The 21,360-nt window shown below is 42.2% G+C and overlaps 1 protein-coding gene across 1 annotated transcript; it reads left to right on the top strand.

Moving 5' to 3' along the window:
* Positions 1-1,446: 1,446 nt before the first annotated feature.
* On the top strand, positions 1,447-7,376 carry LOC311132964 (pyridine nucleotide-disulfide oxidoreductase domain-containing protein 2-like; the record flags this gene model as incomplete). Its single annotated transcript, XM_084166360.1, has 6 exons — positions 1,447-1,450; positions 4,552-4,705; positions 4,836-4,990; positions 5,199-5,305; positions 6,310-6,430; positions 7,245-7,376. The coding sequence occupies 6 exons, from the start codon at positions 1,447-1,449 to the stop codon at positions 7,313-7,315; spliced, it is 612 nt and encodes a 203-aa protein (XP_084022486.1). The 3' UTR covers positions 7,316-7,376.
* Positions 7,377-21,360: the final 13,984 nt, after the last annotated feature.

Raw genomic sequence — 21,360 nt, 5'->3', positions numbered from 1 at the left:
TTTACTCATCTACCAAATAGATGGGGCCCTTCTTTGCAACCATTGGAAAACCTCCCTGGTCTTTGTGGTTGAATCTGTGCTTGAAATTCACTGCTTGACTGAGGGACCTTACAGATAATTGTATGTGTGGGTTACAGAGATGGGGTAGTCATTTAAAAATCATGTTAAACACTATTATTGCACACAGAGTGAGTCCATGCAACTTATTATGTTACTTGCCCTAAGGTTGAAAATCTAATTAGCATAATAAAAACAGCCCCATAAAATCTGTCAGTTTAAGCTAGAGAGATGTGTTTTATGCATTGGATATGTCTCAATTCACCACATCCGCCTATGTAACAATACCACATCTGCGGTGCAAGGTGACAGAGCTAGAGCGGTGTTTGTCAGACCATGAGACATCCCGAAAATTTCTCTTCTCACAAAATCGTCTGTAGTGTCCGAACAGAAAGACGCTCATGAACACGATGGTGTTCTCCATTTTGCTCTATGATCCCACACAAGAGTCTCGGTACAGCCGATTTGCCAACTTCTGTCTGTAGCGTCCGAACAGTTTGGGTTACACACTAATATGACTCTCACGAACACGTACATGTCAGTTGTTTTGCTCTAGGATGTCCACAGGCCTCACAAATTTATGGAAGTATACAGTGCATTTGGAAAGTATTCAGAGGTAACTCTGGGTCTTCCATTCCTGTGGTGGGCCTCATGAGAGCCAGTTTCATCATAGTGCTCAATGGTTTTTGCAACTGCACTTGAAGAAACTTTCAAAGTTCTTGAAATGTTCTGTATTGACTGACTTTCTTGTCTTAAAGTAATGATGGACTGTTGTTTCTCTTTGCTTATTTGAGCTGTTCTTGCATTAATATGGACTTGGTCTTTTACCAAATAGTGCTATCTTCTGTATACCGCCTCTACCTTGTCACAACACAACTGATTGGCTCAAACGCATTAAGAAATAAAGAAATTCCACAAATTAACTTTTAAGAAGGCAGACCTGTTAATTGAAATGCATTCCAGGTGACTACCACATGAAGCTGGTTGAGAGAATGCTAAGAGTGTGCAAAGCTGTCATCAAGGCAAAGGGTGGCTATTTGAATAATCTCAAATATAAAATATATTTTGATTTGTTTAACACTTTATTGGTTACTACATGATTCCATATGTGTTATTTCATAGTTTTGATCTCTTCACTGTTATTCTACAATGTAGAAAATAGTAAAAATAAAGAAAACCCTTGAATGAGTAGGTGTGTCCAAACTTCTCACTGGTAGTGTATATGGAGATAGTTTAGTGCCTAAAATAATGGGATAAATATACTGAACAAAAATATAAATGCAACAATTTCAACGATTTTACTGAATTACAGTTCATATAAGGAAATCAGTCAATTGAAATAAATGGGCCATAATCTATGGATTTTCACGACTGAGCAGGGGCGCAGCCATGGGTGGGCCTGTGAGGGCATATGCCCACCCCCTTGGGAGCCAGGCCCACCTACAGGGGAGCCAGGCCCAGCCAATCAGAATGAGCTTTTCCCCACAAAAGGGCTTTATTACAGACAGAAATACTCCTCAGTTTCATCAGCTGTCCGGGTGGCTGGTCTCAGAAGATCCCGCAGGTGAAGAAGCCAGATGTGGAGGTCCTGGGCTGGCGTGGTTACACATGGTCTGCGGTTGTGAGGCCAGTTGGACGTACTGCAAAATTATCTAAAACGACGTTGGAGGCGGCTTATGGTAGAGAAATGAACATTCAATTGTCTGGCAACAGCTCTGGTGGACATTCCTTCAGTCAGCATGTCAATTGCACGCTCCCTCAAAACTTAAGACATTTGTGGTATTGTGTTGTGTGGCCTTTTATTGTCCCCAGCACAAGGTGCACCTGTGTAATGATCATGCTGTTTAATCAGTTTCTTGATATTCCACACCTGTCAGGTGGATGGATTATCTTGGTAAAGGAGAAATGCTCACTAATAGGGATGTAGATAAATGTGTTGTTCCATGTAGTGAACCTGTTATTCAACACGTTTCTATTGGCTAATAGCAATAATGTCAAATTCAATGTTTCATCAAATTTTTGTATACCTTTAGTGGTCTTAAAATTCAAAATCAAATAGCTAAGTTATCCTTGGTATGACCATCTTAAAAAAATTCCTTATGTTCGCTTAGAACCCCCCCTCCACTAGATTAGACAGGGCTTAGAATCTAGAGGGTTAAGAAATGTAGTTTACTGCGAGTTGTGTATGTGTGGACCAGTGGCGATTTTAGCATGTAAATGTTGGTGGTGCAAACAAAAAAAATGTTTTTAAGATGCATGCCAGCAAAGCCAATACACAACACAACACTAAACAATACATTAATTGCTCTATAATGGTGACAAATGGTGCCCACAAACTGTTAGGGCCTACATTGTGGTCCTTTGTAGCTCAACTGGTAGAGCACGGCGCTTGTAACGCCAAGGTAGTGGGTTCGATCCCCGGGACCACCCATACACAAAAATGTATGCACGCATGACTGTAAGTCGCTTTGGATAAAAGCGTCTGCTAAATGGCATATTATATTATATTATATATACATAAAGCTGTCCCAACAGCAGAGTCCCAACAGCAGTCCCAACACCTTACCACTGCTACACCTGGCTATCAGCGGAGCCTTGTCTGGCAGCGAAACAGTTCATTCAGACTCATTTACTGCCTTTTTTTAAAACATAGCTGATATGGCTGACATGCTTAAACAAATGTGGTTTCTACTGACAATTGAGATGTACAAACTATGGCATTAGAGAACGACGAGCGGATAAGAGGCAATCCGTAATTTCGATTAAGATATTAATGAGCGAGCTAGGACGGACGTAGTCAATATAACTATTTGTTCAGCACTTTTGAAATGTACAGCGACAGAATTCAGAACATGGGCCATTCTTACAGTATTCTCTCTGTACACCAAGTCAGAACCGTAGGATAAATAAAGGGGTCATATAAGCAGACAATGAAAGCTCTTACAATATTCAATGATTACATTTCTCTAAAACAGGCTATAGGCTACATGTGCACCACCAAGTCAGAACAGTAGGCTAAGTTAAGAGGGGGAAAGGGACCAAATTATTAGCGTGAGGCACATGGGCTACTAACAGCTTACTACACAACATACACTTAGTATTACTTTCTTAGCTACAGTATACATATCTCCCTGGCATATTACATCATAATGCAACAGCATACAATACATTTTTGGACTCACCTTGTTGTTCTGTGATCACTTGAACAGGAAGGTGGTGCGGCGGTCCCTGTTGTGGGCAAATTTTGTCATCAAACTTTGTCATCAATGTCTGGCATTCTCTGGATTTATGGTGCTTTCAAGACAACTGGGAACTCTGAAAAAAACAAGGTTGAATCATGACGTCAGTGATCTTCTTGTCGGAGATCTAGAAAGAGGCCCGAGTTCCCGACTTGGAATTCCGAGTTTGATGACCGTTCAAAACGTATTTTCCCAGTCGGAGCTCGTTTTTTTCAAAGTTCCCAGTTGTCTTGCACTCACTGAAGTCTGAGATTTCCCAATTATGAGTTTCCAGTTGTTTTGAACGCGGCAGAAGTCATGCTGGATTGACAGCATGGCCAATGTATCCAACCTTTTCTGGCCCATGATGTTGTCTGTGAATGTTTATCCTTTTAAGTTTGGAAAAGAGACCCTAGACCGATGAGCACTGATACGTTTTATCTATAATTTCACTTCTTATGACAAGGATTGAAAAGGATTTGCCAGTAGATTGTTGACTTGATTCATGATGATGACTGCTTGTCTAGCTTGCTAGCTAAGATTTTGAAAGTATGATGTTGACATGATCAGTCCAATCAAAGCTACGGTAGATATAACGTGATTTGACATCATCTTATCGGTGACCAATGACTTTGAGCCTTCTTGGATGGGGATTTCTAATGTAAATCTATGGCAGCACCCAAGGGACTTGAAGTTTTGAGCTCTTCCTGTAGATTTTGCGGTGCTGTGGTGTCCCCATGAGTGACAGAATACTGAGCCAATCACAGCGCAACTAGAGAACATTACCAACCCCTACGCTCCGTATTTTACTGAGCTAGGCTGAAACACCTGCATTTTGGAGCTGCCTTACTCAAGAAAGCTAAAAAGAGACCATGTTTGTACGCAGCTTTATTATCTCAATTATTATTTATTTTTTACATTTTTTGCGAACTGATATGTGACAGGTATTAATTAAAAACTCCACTTTGTCCATGACAGCCAACAGAGGCTCATCAGAACACACCCCTTCTTACATGTTTCTCTTGGGGTCAGTCTTCTCCAGGTGAACCAGGGCTTGAGCTGCTCTGCCCCAGCTGCCCTGAATGGCGGGTCGCCACTGGTGTGGACTCTATTTATATCTCTCTTTCTTCACTCTTTTTCCCTATTTCTCTGTCTTTGTCACCTCCTTCTCTCTTCTCTCATCACTTTTCTCTCTTCCTTATCTCTTCTCTGTTCTCTCTCTCTCTTTTTCTCTCGCTCTCTCTCTCACTCTCTTGCTCTCTTTTCTCTGTAACAGTGGCAGTGGATAAGCTTCCTGACTTCCTAGCGGCCCCCACACCAGACGGCAAGCCTGGACCACACCACCAGTGTTCCATCCACCTTAACTGTGAGAGTGTGGAGGTGTTACAGACAGCCTACAAAGACTGCAAGGAGGGACGGCCCTCGTCCAGGTACACACGCACACAGGCACGCACGTACGGACACACTCACATCCAGGGACACACACATGTCCATACAGGTTCACATACTGCACGCACGCTCGCACACACACACACATTCTTCCTTTTCTCTCCCCTACAGGCCCATGATCGAGATGACCATTCCATCGGTGTTGGACCCAACACTGGCGCCCCCTGGAAGTCATGTGGTGTCGCTGTTCACCCAGTTTACTCCATATCGTCTGGAGGGAGGGAGAGCGTGGACAGAACAGGACAGAGAGGCCTTCGCAGACTCAGGTTAGAACGCACACACACACACACGGACACACACACGCACACACGTGGAGACACTCTTAGAGCAGTTGCCACTGATGCTAGTAACAAAAACATTGTCACCCACCCAGAAAGTGTTCATCCTCAGTAGATTTTGTATAACATTTTACTGCTCATCACAGGCATTATTGAACCTATATGAAACTGACTATGTCTCTGTGTATCTGTGTAGCATTTAGCTGGATTGAGCAGTATGCCCCTGGGTTCAAATCCTCCATCGTTGGCAAAGACGTCCTGACTCCCCCTGACCTGGAGAGGATATTTGGCCTAACTGGAGGGGTATGTATGTGTGCTTGTGTGTGTGAAAATGTCTGTGTGTGTGACGGTTCACATCCAGAATGTACGTGCATATCTATATTTCAAGTCGATTTGCGAATAGCTAGTAGTAGAGTAGATAGTGTTCCACTGGGAAGTAGCATGGATTTATACAAGAAACTGATATGCATACCACCAAAACACAGGCTCTGAACCAGGAAGTGATTTACATAGGAGTGCTCTCTTCCTCCTGCTTTTTTTCGTCAGAGAGAGAGAGAGTGTGTATGTGTGCTAACTAACGGCATTGAACGGTTTATGGTTACCAACAGTTACCATGATACTGTCCGTCAGAATCAAAGTTCATATCTGCTATTCAAAGTAGTTCAAGCACTTGTTTCTCGTTCATGGCTCATTTTGCATGCTTAAACTACTGTGCGCTTTTACACTGCTGCTTTCACAAAGCCGATGAATGGACTCTGAAAGTGCAGTTTAAAGATTTAAGTCTAAGACTAGTGCAGTTAGTAAGTCCCAAGTTTATTACCAGCTTGACTATGTTCACTTTTTCAATCTCATCTACTCATTCACGGACTCAATTCCATTACTCATTTTTTCACTCAGTCCTGTTCTTTCCATTCTCTCAGTTCCCCATCAGGGGACGACCATAGAGACGTGGATGAGTGAGTCAAAGCCCCTGTCTTCTTAGTCATGCCTAAATGAGAAGTAGGGTTAGCAAAGTTATGCCCTAAACCCTTACTGTTCCCTCTGTTCCCTGATTTCAATCATCTATTCCCCCCCCCCTTCTCATGGATCTAGGCCTAGAGCAAATCCATATTATCAGAAACTCCCTAATCTACTTTGATGGCTAAGAGGTTCAATGGAATGGAATATGGTTGAAACTCTTCCTAGCCCATGCTCACACCAATCCAATGCTTTTAGATCATTGTGGGGAATTGAACAAGAGTGCACTTTAGGGAGAAGAGGGCAAATTGGACTTGGGTTTATGTAGAATGGTATTTTATCCTCCACAGAATATCTTCCACGGAGCAATGTCATTGGATCAGCTCTACCTCGCTCGACCTCTGCCCTCCCTTTCAGACTACCGTTCACCAATCAAAGGGCTTTATCTTTGTGGCAGCGGCTCCCATCCAGGTTTGTGATTGGGTGTAAATGGTTTATTGGAGTTCTATCTGATGCCAGCTCCTAGTCATTCTAATGTATGTGTGTGTGTGTGTACTGATGTAGGATCTTCATTCGAGCCAGTTTGCTACAGCAGGAAAATAATCCTGCAGCAACAGGAACTGTGAATTATTATGTCGAATATAATTAATGGACATTTTTGTAGGGTATATAATCAAGTCTGAAATGTCAAAATGGAAATGACAAACTTTGGAAGCCTTTATAAAACTCAAATACACTACAAAAGTTTGCAAATTCTCAGCAACCAAAGAGTGATCAAATTAAGACCCTACATCTGTGTGTGTGTGTGTGTCTGTGTGAGTATCTGCACGAGTGTGTTACACTTAGCACCAGATTTTTGGAGGTGTACAGTGATGTGACTTTTGGACCTTTGTACTGTGTTAGATACAACTTCTCTAAGATAAGATAACTTGGTCAATGGGGATATGTTACTGCTGTTACTGCAGCTGTTCTCATATGCAACACAAAGAAATAGAATTACTAAAATGGACACAGTTTTGTGTACTCTGTGACAGGAGAAAATGTTTGAGTGAGTGTGTGTTCTCAGTTGTGTGTGTGTGTGTTCCATTCTTAAGTAAGTGAATTAATGTACAGTATGTAGTCGTATATAGTGCTCAGGTGTATGTGTTAATTCTGTTCTCAGCTGAGTGTGTGGACCAGTACGAAGAAAAATAAAATGTATGCACTCTACTGTAAGTCGCTCTGGATAAGAGCGTCTGCTAAATGACTAAAATGTAAATGTAATAGTGTGTGTGTTTCTCCTAAGGTGGTGGAGTGATGGGGTCTCCAGGGTGGAATGCTGCTCTGGCTGCCATGGCTGACCTGAAATGTGGCTGAAACCTTAACCCGCTCTGGTGGGATGATGGGCGGGAGAGATAGATGGAGGGAGGGAGGGAGAGATGGATGGAGGGAGGGAGGGAGGGAGGGAGGGAGGGAGATATGGAGGGAGGGAGATATGGACATCCATGCCTATGTCTCAACACTGCCCTCCCAGCTATAGGTGCTTCATAGCCCGGTGCACCGTTTGGGCAGAGTTTTAACTTTAGGAATAATGAAATGATTTCAAATGTGCAAACTCTGCCCACCTGGTGCACTTGGTGAGCTAAAACGAACACTCTGTTTCTAGAGGAACGATCTCGCATCCACAGACCTCAACACCCTATGAAGAAGTACAGATCTCCATCCATTTCCATCCACTTGTATGGTACTGTGACGCCATGACACGTCATTTATTGAACATTCAACTGATTCCGACTGATGACATCCCAAAGGGCAGCTAATTAAATCCTTAGCAAACTAGAATTGTAGAATATAACACTATAAGGAGTTGAATTCTGTAATAGAACATGAATGACTGAACAAAAGCTCAAACTCAAAAGCTCTCAGCCTAATTATAATGGTAGAAATGACTTTGCACTCTACAGTGCCTTGCAAAAGTATTCATCCCCCTTGGCGTTTTTCCTATTTTGTTGCATTACAACCTGTAATTTTAATGGATTTTTATTTCGATTTCATGTAATGGACATACACAAAATAGTCCAAATTGTTAAAGTGAAATGAAAAAAAATTACTTGTTTCAAAAATTCTAAAAAGTACATAATGGAAAAGTGGTGCGTGCATATGTATTCCCCCCCTTTTCTATGAAGCCCCTAAATAATATCTGATGCAACCAATTACCTTTAGAAGTCACATAATTAGTTAAATAAAGTCCACCTGTGTGCAATCTAAGTGTCACATGATCTCAGTATATATATATACACCTGTTCTGAAAGGCTCCAGAGTCTGCAACACCACTAAGCAAGGGGCACTACCAAGCAAACGGCACCATGAAGACCAAGGAACTCTCCAAACAGGTCAGTGGAGAAGTACAGATCAGGGTTGGGTTATAAAAAATATATCAGAAACCTTGAACATCCCATGGAGCACCATTAAATCCAATATTTAAAAAAATGGAAAGAATATGGCACCACAACAAACCTGCCAAGAGCGGGCCGCCCACCAAAACTCACGGACCAGTCAAGGAGGGCATTAATCAGAGAGGCCACAAAGAGACCAAAGATAACCCTGAAGGAGCTGCAAAGCTCCACAGCGGAGAATGGAGTATCTGTCCATAGGACCACTTTAAGCCGTACACTCCACAGAGCTGGGTTGTACGGAAGAGTGGCCAGAAAAAAGCCATTGCTTAAAGAAAAAAATAAGCAAACATGTTTGGTGTTCGCCAAAAGTCATGTGGGAGACTCCCCAAACATATGGAAGAAGGTACTCTGGTCAGATGAGACTAAAATTGAGCTTTTTGGCCATCAAGGAAAACGCTATGTCTGGCGCAAACCCAACACCTCTCATCACCCGAGAACACCATCCCCACAGTGAAGCATGGTGGTGGCAGCATCATGCTGTGGGGATGTTTTTCATCGGCAGGGACTGGGAAACTGGTCAGAATTGAAAGAATGATGGATGGCGCTAAATACAGGGAAATTCTTGAGGGAAGCCTGTTTCAGTCTTCCAGAGATTTGAGACTGGGACGGAGGTTCACCTTCCAGCAGGACAATGACCCTAAGTATACTGCTAAAGCAACACTCGAGAGGTTTAAGGGGAAACATTTAAATGTCTTGGAATGGCCTAGTCAAAGCCCAGACCTCAATCCAATTGAGAATCTGTGGTATGACTTAAAGATTGCTGTACACCAGCGGAACCCATCCAACTTGAAGCGGAACCCGCCTGGCCTTGCTGCTATTCCAGTTTCAACTGTTCTGCCTGCGGCTACGAAACCCCTACCTGTCCCAGACCTGCTGTTTTCAACTCTTAATGATCGGCTATGAAAAGCCAACTGAGAGACCTGAGCCCTAGGACCATACGTCGGGACTACCGGCCGTGGTGACTCCTTGCTGTCCCCAGTCCGCCTGGCCTTGCTGCTATTCCAGTTTAAACTGTTCTGCCTGCGGTTATGGAACCCCTACCTGTCCCAGACCTGCTGTTTTCAAACTCTTAATGATCGGCTATGAAAAGCCAACTGAGATTTATTCCTGATTATTATTTGACCATGCTTGTCACTTATGAACATTTTTGAACATCTTGGCATGGTTCTGTTATAATCTCCACCCGGCACAGCCAGAAGAGGACTGGCCACCCCTCATAGCCTGGTTCCTCTCTAGGTTTCTTCCTAGGTTTTCGCCTTTCTAGGGAGTTTTTCCTAGCCACCGTGCTTCTACACCTGCATTACTAGCTGTTTGGGGTTTTAGGCTGGGTTTCTGTACAGCACTTCGAGATATTAGCTGATGTAAGAAGGGCTATATAAAATAAAATTGATTGATTGATTGAAGGAGCTGGGGCAGTTTTGCCTTGAAGAATGGGCAAAAATCCCAGTGGCTAGATGTGCCAAGCTTATAGAGACATACTCCAAGAGACTTGCAGCTGTAATTGCTGCAAAAGGTGAATCTACAAAGTATTGACTTTGGGGGGTGAATAGTTGTGCACGCTCAAGTTTTATGTTTTTTTGTCTTATTTGTTGTTTGTTTCACAATAAATAAATAAAATTGCGTCTTCAAAGTGGTAGGCATGTTGTGTAAATCATATGATACAAACCCCCCCAAAAATAATTTTGTTCTTTTAAATTCCAGGTTGTAAGGCAACAAAATAGGAAAAATGCCAAGGGGGGTGAATACTTTCGCAAGCCACTGTACATCAGTGTTTCCCAACTTCAGTCCTCCAGTACCCCCAACAAAACACATTTTTGTTGTAGCCCCGGACAAACACACCTGATCAACTCAGAGGGCTTGCTGATGAGTTGACAAGTTGAATCAGGTGTGCTTTGTCCAGGGCTACCATTGGGGGTACTGGAATTGGTATACATTTACATTTACATTTTACTCACTCAGCAGACGCTCTTATCCAGAGCGACTTACAGGAGCAATTAGGGTTAAGTGCCTTACTAAGGGCACATTGACAGATTTTTCACCTAGTCGGCTCGGGGATTAGAACCAGCGACCTTTCGGTTACTGGCACTACGCTCTTAACCACTAAGCTACCTGCTCTACGTGACAGACACACACACACACACACACACACAATTAATATTCTGCAAAAGAAAACGTATCAAAGAGGTAAACAAAATAAGTATCAGTATGACATCAATTACTGTTTTGATTGTGTTAAACATTGAAATGTGTATGTGTTTTGTGAATAAAACTCACCAGAGGAATCTTTAAGTAAAAAAATCAATTTCTAATGTTTAAACATTTTAAGAACTTTGCACCAAATTAATACATCTGAAATGCCATGCAGATGTGCAGATATCTCTCTGTCTGTGTGCCTGTCTGTGTCATTCTGTCTTTCTGTCTCTTTGTGAAGATCTCAATTGAATATTCTGGTCCAAATTAAAACCGTGTTTTCAGATTGACAAAATTGTTTCCATTCTATCTATTAAATGATAATATATCATGCAACAAGTAGGAATCCATATAATTACATAGTAATTTAATAGGAAATCTGTGAGGAATAGTTATAGTTGCTTTATGTTGAGCTTATAAGGGTAATTCTTCAACATCTTGAGTTGAAAGCTACTTTCAAGGCATTAGGCTAGGTTTGGGAATCCCCCACCTGTCCATGTAAATTAGGGTGTAACTTGTGTGGCACTAGTTACAGTACGTGTGTGTGCGTGCTTGAATGCGAGTGCGTGTGTGTGCATGTGTACGTGGTTACAAGCACTTGTGTGGCATCAGCCACAGGCAAACAGGCATTGGATGTAACAATGTTCCTGTTTAGAGTCATTTAAACTTTGTTTATTTTGACTTTATTTTTGACTTTATCTTTGACCGTCATTCTTCTCCCCAGCCAGCAACTTCACTCCCACTTGTCTCCAGTTCCACATCCCAACCCTCAGTTTCCCTCAGCCCATCCCACCTATCTCTGCTGGCCAGCCTCTTCGGATTTCTACGTGCCATATATCTTTCAACTATGCTGTGATGTTAAACATAACATTTTAATATATCTAATCGAATAGAATCTGCAGATTGCGAGTTGAAGATAAATACATTTACTAAGAGTATTAGTGATTCACTGACCAGGTCTCTCCAAATCTCTGAACAATGCTATTTCTAGGGTCAATTTTAGTTTAATATTAAGCTTTTTCAACCATTCCTGAACCTGAGACCAGAAACAGGCTACCTGAGGGCAATACCAAAACAAATGTTCTATTGATTCTGTATCCTCGCAACAAATTCTGCAGAGCTGCGATGGTTGTATGCCCCAAATATTCAACATTTTGTTGGTGGCAAGAATTCTGTAAAATAATTTTAGCTGAAAAGCACGAAGTGTTGAATCTTGCATAATTTTTATATACACTGTGCCATGGAATCAGTACATCAGTTTCATTTGAGGACCAGGATGGGCACAGCTGTCAACATCCTGGTCCTCAAATGAAACTGGTATACTTTCCCATTTATGCTATTTTTGTTCCACTGCCAGTTTTGATTGTTTATATTGGGCAGACAGTCCAGTTCCTTACCTTTTCCCTCTGCCACCTACCTCCTCCATTTTTGGGGTAGTGCTGTAATCAGTTGGTTGTAATCTTGGATTGAGCAGACCTTCCCATATATTTGCGATAGCTCCATGAAAGACATAACTCTACCATTCCAATTTACAATATAATTTACAAACAAAATACCTTTCTCAAACATATTTCCATAAATACAGGTATTTTTCAACCCGTACATTTGCGTTCAACCATAATATTTGTTGTAATATTTGTTCTATCATTTCTGGGGGATGAAATTGAAATTGTAACCAGCTCTGCATTGCTTGTTTGAAAAAGAGAGATACTTTGAACGGTTTAATTTTCAATTAATCAAAAAGGAGAAATGACCATCTGAACAAATGTAAAAAGGCAATTTTTAAACAAGGGATGGGCTTTTCTTAGTAATCTACTTGAGAATAATCCAGGCTCTGTCGTAGCCGGCCGCGACCGGGAGACCCATGGGGCGGCGCACAATTGGCCCAGCGTCATCCAGGGTAGGGGAGGGAATGGCTGGCAGGGATGTAGCTCAGTTGGTAGAGCATGGCGTTTGTAATGCCAGGGTTGTGGGTTCGATTCCCATGGGGGGTATGAAAAATAAAAAAAATAATGTATGCACTCACTAACTGTAAGTCGCTCTGGATAAGAGTGTCTGCTAAAATGACTAAAATGTAAAATGTAAATAATTTTGGGTTCAAGTAAAACTTTTGTATAAGTGAAGCTTTTAGAGAGAGGATTAGTGCTTTTATATTTAATAATCTCAGCCCACCCAGTTCATATTCATTATATAGATAGGCACACTTTATCTTGTCTGGTTTAGCATCCCAGATAAAGCAAAATATTTTTTGCTCATATAATTTGAAAAACGAGTCATCAGGAGTAGGCAGCCCCATAAGTAAGTGAGTAAACTGAGATATGAATAACGAGTTAGTCAGTGAATTTTTTTTCCATAAATAGAGAGGTATTTACCTCTACATGGTTGCAGGATCTTGTCAATGTTTTTGAATTTTCTATTGAAATTCATTGTGGAGAGCTCATATTTTGTGATATGAATACCAAGTATGTCTACTTCACCGTCAGCCCATTGTATAGGTAAACTGCAGGGTAATATAAATGTTGTGTCTTTTAAAGATCCAATACGTAATATGGGACACTTATCATATTTGGGTTTGAGTCCAGAGAGGCCAGAAAAGTTATCTAGATATTCAATGAGACATTGCAGGGATCGAGCTTGCGGACTTAATATAAAACTTGAGTCATCGGCATACATAGACACCTTTGTTTTTAAGCCTTGGATGTATAATCCCCTAATGTTGTTATTTGATCTGATTTTAATAGCTAGCATTTTGATGGCCATAATGAATATATATGGTGACAGCAGACACCCTTGTTTAACTCCTCTTGACAGTTCAAAACTCTCTGAGAAGTAGCCATTATATACTATCTTACACCTGGGGTTGCTATACATTACTTTTACCTATTGAATTAGAGACTCACCAAATCCAGTCGTACTTTATCAAAGGCCTTTTCAAAATCCATTATAAATACCAGGCCTGGCTTCTTAGACGTTTCATGTTGTTCTATTATTTCAAGTAGTTGTCGTATATTGTCTCCAATGTATCGTCCATGTAAAAAACCTGTCTGATCAGGATGAACAATACCCAGTAAAACCTTTTTAATTCGGTGTAAGAGGCTTCCAGTGTTTTAGATATAAGATTTGCCATCTGGGTCTTGTTTTAGTAATAGTGAAATCAGAACTTCCTGCTGAGTACCTGACAGACTACCATTCCTATAGGATTAATTAAAACAAGCTAAAAATTGAGCTTTGGGTATATTAAAAAATTGCTTGATATACCTCTACCGGTAGGACATCAAGCCCTGGGGTTTTTCCAGAATAAAATGATTTTAATAGCCTCAAAGTTATTCGTCTAATATATCTGGATTAGATAAGTATTCAACCCCCTGAGTCAATACATGTTAGAATCCCCTTTGGCAGCGATTACAGCTGTGAATCTTTCTGGTTAAGTCTCTAAGAGCTTTGCACTCCTGTATTGAACAATATTTGCCCATTTTATTATTTTAATAATTATTCAAGCTCTGTCAAGTTGGTTGTTGATCATTGCTAGACAGCCATTTTCAAGTCTTGCCATAGATTTTCAAGCCTATTTAAGTCAAAACTGTAACTAGGCCGCTCAGGAACATTCAATGTCATCTTGGTAAGCAACTCCAGTGTATATTTGGCCTTGTGTTTTAGGTAATTGTCCCGCTGAAAGGTTAGTTTTCCTCTAGGATTTTGCCTGTGTATAGCTCTATTCCGTTTCTTTTTATCCTAAAAAACTTTGAAGAGTGATGTGTTGTGTTGGATTTACCCCAAACATAACGCTTTGTATTCACAACAAAAAGTTCATTTATTTGCCAAATAATTTTCGGTATTACTTTAGTGCCTTGTTGCAAACAAGATGCATGTTTTGTCATTTTTCTATTCTGTACAAGCTTCCTTCTTTTCACTCTGTCATTTATGTTAGTATTGTGGAGTAACTACAATGTTGTTGATCCATCCTCAGTTATCTCCTATCACAGCCATTAAACTGTGTAACTGGCCTCATGGTGAAATCCCTGAGCGGTTTCCTTCCTCTCCGGCAACTGAGTTAGGAAGGGTGCCTGTATCTTTGTAGTGACTGGGTGTATTGATACACCATCCAAAGTGTAATTAATAACTGCACCATGCATTTTTTTTTTACTCATCTACCAAATAGATGGGGCCCTTCTTTGCAACCATTGGAAAACCTCCCTGGTCTTTGTGGTTGAATCTGTGCTTGAAATTCACTGCTTGACTGAGGGACCTTACAGATAATTGTATGTGTGGGTTACAGAGATGGGGTAGTCATTTAAAAATCATGTTAAACACTATTATTGCACACAGAGTGAGTCCATGCAACTTATTATGTTACTTGCCCTAAGGTTGAAAATCTAATTAGCATAATAAAAACAGCCCCATAAAATCTGTCAGTTTAAGCTAGAGAGATGTGTTTTATGCATTGGATATGTCTCAATTCACCACATCCGCCTATGTAACAATACCACATCTGCGGTGCAAGGTGACAGAGCTAGAGCGGTGTTTGTCAGACCATGAGACATCCCGAAAATTTCTCTTCTCACAAAATCGTCTGTAGTGTCCGAACAGAAAGACGCTCATGAACACGATGGTGTTCTCCATTTTGCTCTATGATCCCACACAAGAGTCTCGGTACAGCCGATTTGCCAACTTCTGTCTGTAGCGTCCGAACAGTTTGGGTTACACACTAATATGACTCTCACGAACACGTACATGTCAGTTGTTTTGCTCTAGGATGTCCACAGGCCTCACAAATTTATGGAAGTATACAGTGCATTTGGAAAGTATTCAGACCCCTTGACTTTTTCCACATTTTGTTACAGCCTTATTCTAAAATAGATTAAATTGTTTTTCCCACTCATCAATCTACACACAATACCCAATAATGACAAAGCAAAAACAGGTTGTTAGAATTTTTTGCAAATGTATTGAAAATAAAAAAAACATATCACATTTACATAAGTATTCAGACCCTTTTCTCAGTACTTTGTTGAAGAACTGTTAGCAGCGATTACAGCCTCGAGTCTTCTTGGGTATGACGTTACAAGCTTGGCACACCTGTATTTGGGGAGTTTCTCCCATTCTTCTCTGCAGATCCTCTCAAGCTCTGTCAGGTTGATGGGGAGCGTCGCTGCACAGCTATTTTCAGATCTCTCCAGAGATGTTCGATCGGGTTCAAGTCCGGTCTCTGGCTGGGCCACTCAAGGACATTCAGAGACTATTCCAGAAGCCACTCCTGCGTTGTCTTGGCTGTGTGCTAAAGATTGTTGTTCTGTTGGAAGGTGAACCTTAGCCCCAGTCTGAGGTCCTAAGCGCTCTGGAGCAGGTTTTCATCAAGGATCTCTCTGTACTTTGCTCCATTCATCTTTCCCTCGATCCTGACTAGTCTCCCAGTCCCTGCTGCTGGAAAACATCCCCACAGCATGATGCTGCCACCACCATGATTCACCGTAGGGATGGTGCCAGGTTTCCTCCAGACGTTACGCTTGGCATTCAGGTCAAAGAGTTCAATCTTGGTTTCATCAGACCAGAGAATCTTGTTACTCATGGTCTGAGAGTCCTTTAGGTTCCTTTTTGGCAAACTCCAAGTGGGCTGTCATGTGCCTTTTACTGAGGAGTGGCTTACGTCTGGCCACTCTACCATAAAAGCCTGATTGGTGGAGTGCTGTAGAGATGGTAGTCCTTCTGGAAGGTTCTCCCATCTCCACAGAGGAACTCTGGAGCTCTGTCAGAGTGACCATTGGGTTGTGACCAAGGCCCTTCTCCCCCGATTGTTCAGTTTGGCCAGGCAGCCAGCTCTAGGAAGAGTCTTTGGTGTTCCAAACTTCTTCCATTTAAGAATGATGGAGGCCACTGTTTTCTTCGGGACCTTCAATGCTGCAGAATTTTTTTGGTGCCCTTCCCCAGATCTGTGCCTCGACACAATCCTGTCTCGGAGCGCTACGGACAATTCCTTTGACCTCATGTCTTGGTTTTTGCTCTGACATGCACTGTCAACTGTGGGACCTTATATAGACAGGTGTGTGCCTTTCCAAATCATATCCAATCAATTGATTTACTCCAGGTGGACTCCAATCAAGTTGTAGAAACATCTCAAGGATGATCAATGGAAACAATGCACTTGAGCTCAATTTCAAGTCTCAAATCAAATCAAATTTTATTGGCCACATGCGCCGAATACAACAGGTGCAGACATTACAGTAAAATGCTTACTTGCAGCCCTTAACCAACAGTGCATTTATTTTAAATAAAAAAAGTAAAATGAAACAACAACAAAAAAGTGTTGAGAAAAAAAAGAGCAGAAGTAAAATAAAATAACAGTAGGGAGGCTGTATATACAGGCGGGGTACCGGTGCAGAGTCAATGTGCGGGGCACCGGCTAGTTGAGGTAGTTGAAGTAATATGTACATGTGGGTAGAGTTAAAGTGACTATGCATAAATAATTAACAGAGTAGCAGCAGCGTAAAAAGATGGGTGGGGGGTGGGGGTGGGGGGCAGTGCAAATAGTCCGGGTAGCCATGATTAGCTGTTCATGAGTATTATGGCTTGGGGGTAGAAGCTGTTGAGAAGTCTTTTGGACCTAGACTTGGCACTCCGGTACCGCTTGCCGTGCGGTAGCAGAGAGAACACTCTATGACTAGGGTGGCTGGAGTCTTTCACAATTTTGAGGGCCTTCCTCTGACACCGCCTGGTATAGAGGTCCTGGATGGCAGGAAGCTTGGCCCCAGTGATGTACTGGGCCGTACGCACTACCGTCTGTAGTGCCTTGCGGTCGGAGGCCAAGCAGTTGCCATACCAGGCGGTGATGCAACCAGTCAGGATGCTCTCGATGGTGCAGCTGTAGATTTTTTTGAGGATCTGAGGACCCATGCCAAATCTTTTCAGTCTCCTGAGGGGGAATAGGCTTTGTCGTGCCCTGTTCACGACTGTCTTCGTGTGTTTGGACCATGATAGTTCGTTGGTGATGTGGACACCAAGGAACTTGAAGCTCTCAACCTGTTCCACTACAGCCCCGTCGATGAGAATGGGGGTGTGCTCAGTCCTCTTTTTTTTTCCTGTAGTCCACAATCATCTGCTTTGTCTTGGTCACGTTGAGGGAGAGGTTGTTATACTGGCACCACACGGCCAGGTCTCTGACCTCCTCCCTATAGGCTGTCTCATCGTTGTCGGTGATCAGGCTGTTAGAAATTGCGTAATTCAAATCTGGTATTGGAATAAGAGAAAACATAATCAAGAGATATTCAATCCAAGCTAAATTTATTATATGCAAAATGTATGTATGATAAGTATGTTGGTTCGTATACGGGCTCACTGAAATACCACGCAGGGCAGACAGAGAACTAATCCATTGTTATGAGTTCTTCTTAAAATACTCTGACAGAGATAGTTCCCGCTCCCTGCTGGGCCTATCAGAGTAGAGACTGAGCGTGGTTTAGACTTACTCAGCCAATCCGTTGGCGCACCGGCTGGTCCCAGCCCCTTGGCGCTCCACTGTTGCACACTGTTGCCAGGCATAAGTTGCTATCATAACAACCTGTAGAGTCATCACCCATAGACACCGTTCCACTGTACTGTAAGTACCTACGTTCAAGGACGGTTCACAGACAACAAAGAGGCAGTGTTTGTATCTGTAAGAAATACAAGTCTTATCTGTAAGAAATACAAGTTTTATCTCATCCTAGCCCCTAACGTTCCTCACATGAATCACAGCTTGTTATGTGAAACAATTCATATCAGTACAGTATAAACCTTATATGCTTTAATCATTAATGCATTCTTTGTAAGTTAGTCATCCCATCCAGTTATGAGAAAATAGATCCCCACAAGGCCTACCACTGTTGTGTCGTCGGCAAACTTAATGATGGTGTTGGAGTCGTGCCTGGCCATGCAGTCATGGGTGAACAGGGAGTACAGGAGGGGACTGAGCACGCACCCCTGAGGGGCCCCTGTGTTGAGGATCAGTGTGGCAGATGTGTTGTTACCTACCCTTACCACCTGGGGGTGGCCCGTCAGGAAGTCCAGGATCCAGTTGCAGAGGGAGGTGTTTAGTCCCAGGATCCTTAGCTTAGTGATGAGCTATGAGGGCACTATGGTGTTGAATGCTGAGCTGTAGTCAATGAATAGCATTCTCACGTAGGTGTTCCTCTTCTCCAGGTGGGAAAGGGCAGTGTGGAGTGCAATAGAGATTGCATCATCTGTGGATCTGTTGGGACGGTATGCAAATTGGAGTGGGTCTAGGGTTTCTGGGATAATGGTGTTGATGTGCGCCATGACCAGCCTATCAAAGCACTTCATAGCTACAGACGTCAATGCTACGGGTCGGTAGTCATTTAGGCAGGTTATCTTAGTGTCCTTGGGCACGGGGACTATGGTGGTCTGCTTGAAACATGTTGGTATTACAGACTCAGTCAGGGACATGTTGACAATGTCAGTGAAGACACTTGCCAGTTGGTCAGCACCAGTGGCGGCTCCTGAAAAAATTCTCGGGGGGGGCAATTTTTCTGATGATTTAGGTGACCTACACACATTTTTAAAAAGATATGTCCAGCAACAACATGAAGACAGGGGCGGCATATAAGTCAATACCAGAAGCATTTGTTGACTGATCTCAAAACTGTTGGCTTACAAAAGCAAAATAAGTTATCACAGTAAAAATAATCAAGGGTGTTCTTTCACATTCCTCAACACTGCATAAACAATATGTATGGCTTTGTAAAAATGAACAACCATATTCTGGCCAATTGTATAGATTTGTAAATATGAACAACCATATTCTGGCCAATTGTATAGATTTGTAAAAATGAACATGAACAGATTTTTTATTTTTTTTAATGGCAGTACCTTTCAAACATGTCTGCTTGCAGTAAGGTAGCACTCACAAGGTGGCCAGAGAAAGAGAACCTTTCTTTCGTGTGATCCAGGATGGTGTTGCAGACCTCTTCAGACAGCCTCTGCTTCTCCTCTTCTCTCAAAGCTGTTCTGGGTCTTTTGGCTCCTGTTGCTTCTTGCAGCTGCTGTTGAGAGGAGTCCCTGAAGGCAAACAGACCAATGTGTTTGTTGGCTTTGTACAGTATTGTTGTCTACGTGATGCACAGGTATATGCAATGTATCCATGTATAGTACAAATACTTCAGTTCCACTTAAAATGGGCAGGGATGCATAAAGTCTTTAGTGTTTAAGTTAGCCTTTGTGTCTCACATAGCCTGGATGTTCAGCACAGTATACAGTGGTGCTCATAAGCTTATGATCCCATGCTAAAGTTGACTAAAAAGAGGAATAAAAAAGAAAATAAAATTGGTGTCCTTAAAGGTTGGATTTTCCAACTTTTTTAATTAAGTCATTAAGATCAATTTCCAAAAGATGATTTTTTTATTTTTTTATTCCTCTTTTTAGTCAGCTTTAGAATGTGTTCATACACTTATGAGCACCACTGTACAGTACACATAGTATATAAAATAAGATAGATTACACCACTGGCCATATATAATGAGAATAATGTAATTTCAAACACAAATGCAGTCTCCTTTCATGCATACATTTTCAAATAAAGCTCTGCTTTGAGAAAGATCGAATGATATTGTTTAATCTTTATCTTACCTTATGGCCTGCACACTGCTTGCGAAGCTGTCGAGGGCACGTTTGATAAAGACAGCATCGATGTCCTTCTTCTGTAGCTTTTGGTACGGTGGGCTGGTCAAATGAACCCAATGAACCCGTCCGGATGGCTTCAAAACATTCTATGAGGTCGTCTCGATTCTCGTAGACAGTGTTCACGACTCTGCTGTTGCTAACCTCATCGTTGTGGCGGCGGACAGCTACCCTGTATCCCTCATCCAGTTGAGTGGCAATATTCACTCTCCCCAAAGCAGACAATCTCAAACAGCTATCAATGTGGGTCTTTGACAGCTCATTTTTCTTAATCTTTTCTGAAAGATGGTGCATGTCGGTTACACCAGTCGCTGTCCAAGCGTTGCTGTCTGCCGTGCCGCCTTCAGGGTGAAAGAGTAGTTTCTTAGTTATGTTCATGGTTACGTTACGTTACGTATGACGAAAGCGCGTAAGTGCAAGCCCTCAGACACCCATAGAGATTGTATTGAAAGCTCAGAAATTTGAAAAAAAAATATTTTACATTAGAGGCTATGAGAGACTTCTGGGCGATTTTCAACCTGACTGAAATCGCCCCAAAACGGGCGGGGACATTTGAAGCACGACTTTAGCCTGATTGGACATTTAGTGGCTGGCAGATCAGACGTGAACACTGAACTACTGTTGCCGTGATATAATTGATTAGAAAAAAAATCCCTTCCTTTTCCCGTTTGGCAGTGCGTCGCCCATATCGCCCTATTGAACACACCGCCCATGGTCAGCACATGCTCGGAGTACACGTCCTGGTAATCCGTCTGGCCCTGCGGCCTTGTGAATGTTGACCTGATTAAAAGTCTTACTCACATCGGCTACGGAGTGCGTGATCACATAGTCATCCGGAAGGGGTCTGATTACTTATAAGGTATTTCTGTTTTTTAGTAGCATCTAGTAATGACTCCCTCATCACCCTGTTTTTGCTGAGTAGACAATCCATGTTGGAATCGAGGGTTTTTACCTTGGCTGTGACCTGGGAGTGCTTTGTTCTCTCCTTGGAGCGTGAGAATTTCACTCTGGCTAAACTCCAAACTCCCCCTCAGACCTGCTACCTCCTCACAGAACTTTTCCAGTGTTGCATGGATTCCAACAAGCGCACTAGCCTCTACTTCAACAGTG

This window comes from Coregonus lavaretus (genome assembly GCF_964263955.1).
Source record: "Coregonus lavaretus genome assembly, chromosome: 1".
Lineage (NCBI taxonomy): Eukaryota > Metazoa > Chordata > Actinopteri > Salmoniformes > Salmonidae > Coregonus > Coregonus lavaretus.
The sequence above is the reverse complement of the archived record's forward strand: the minus strand, read 5'-3'. Positions and strand labels throughout refer to the sequence as shown.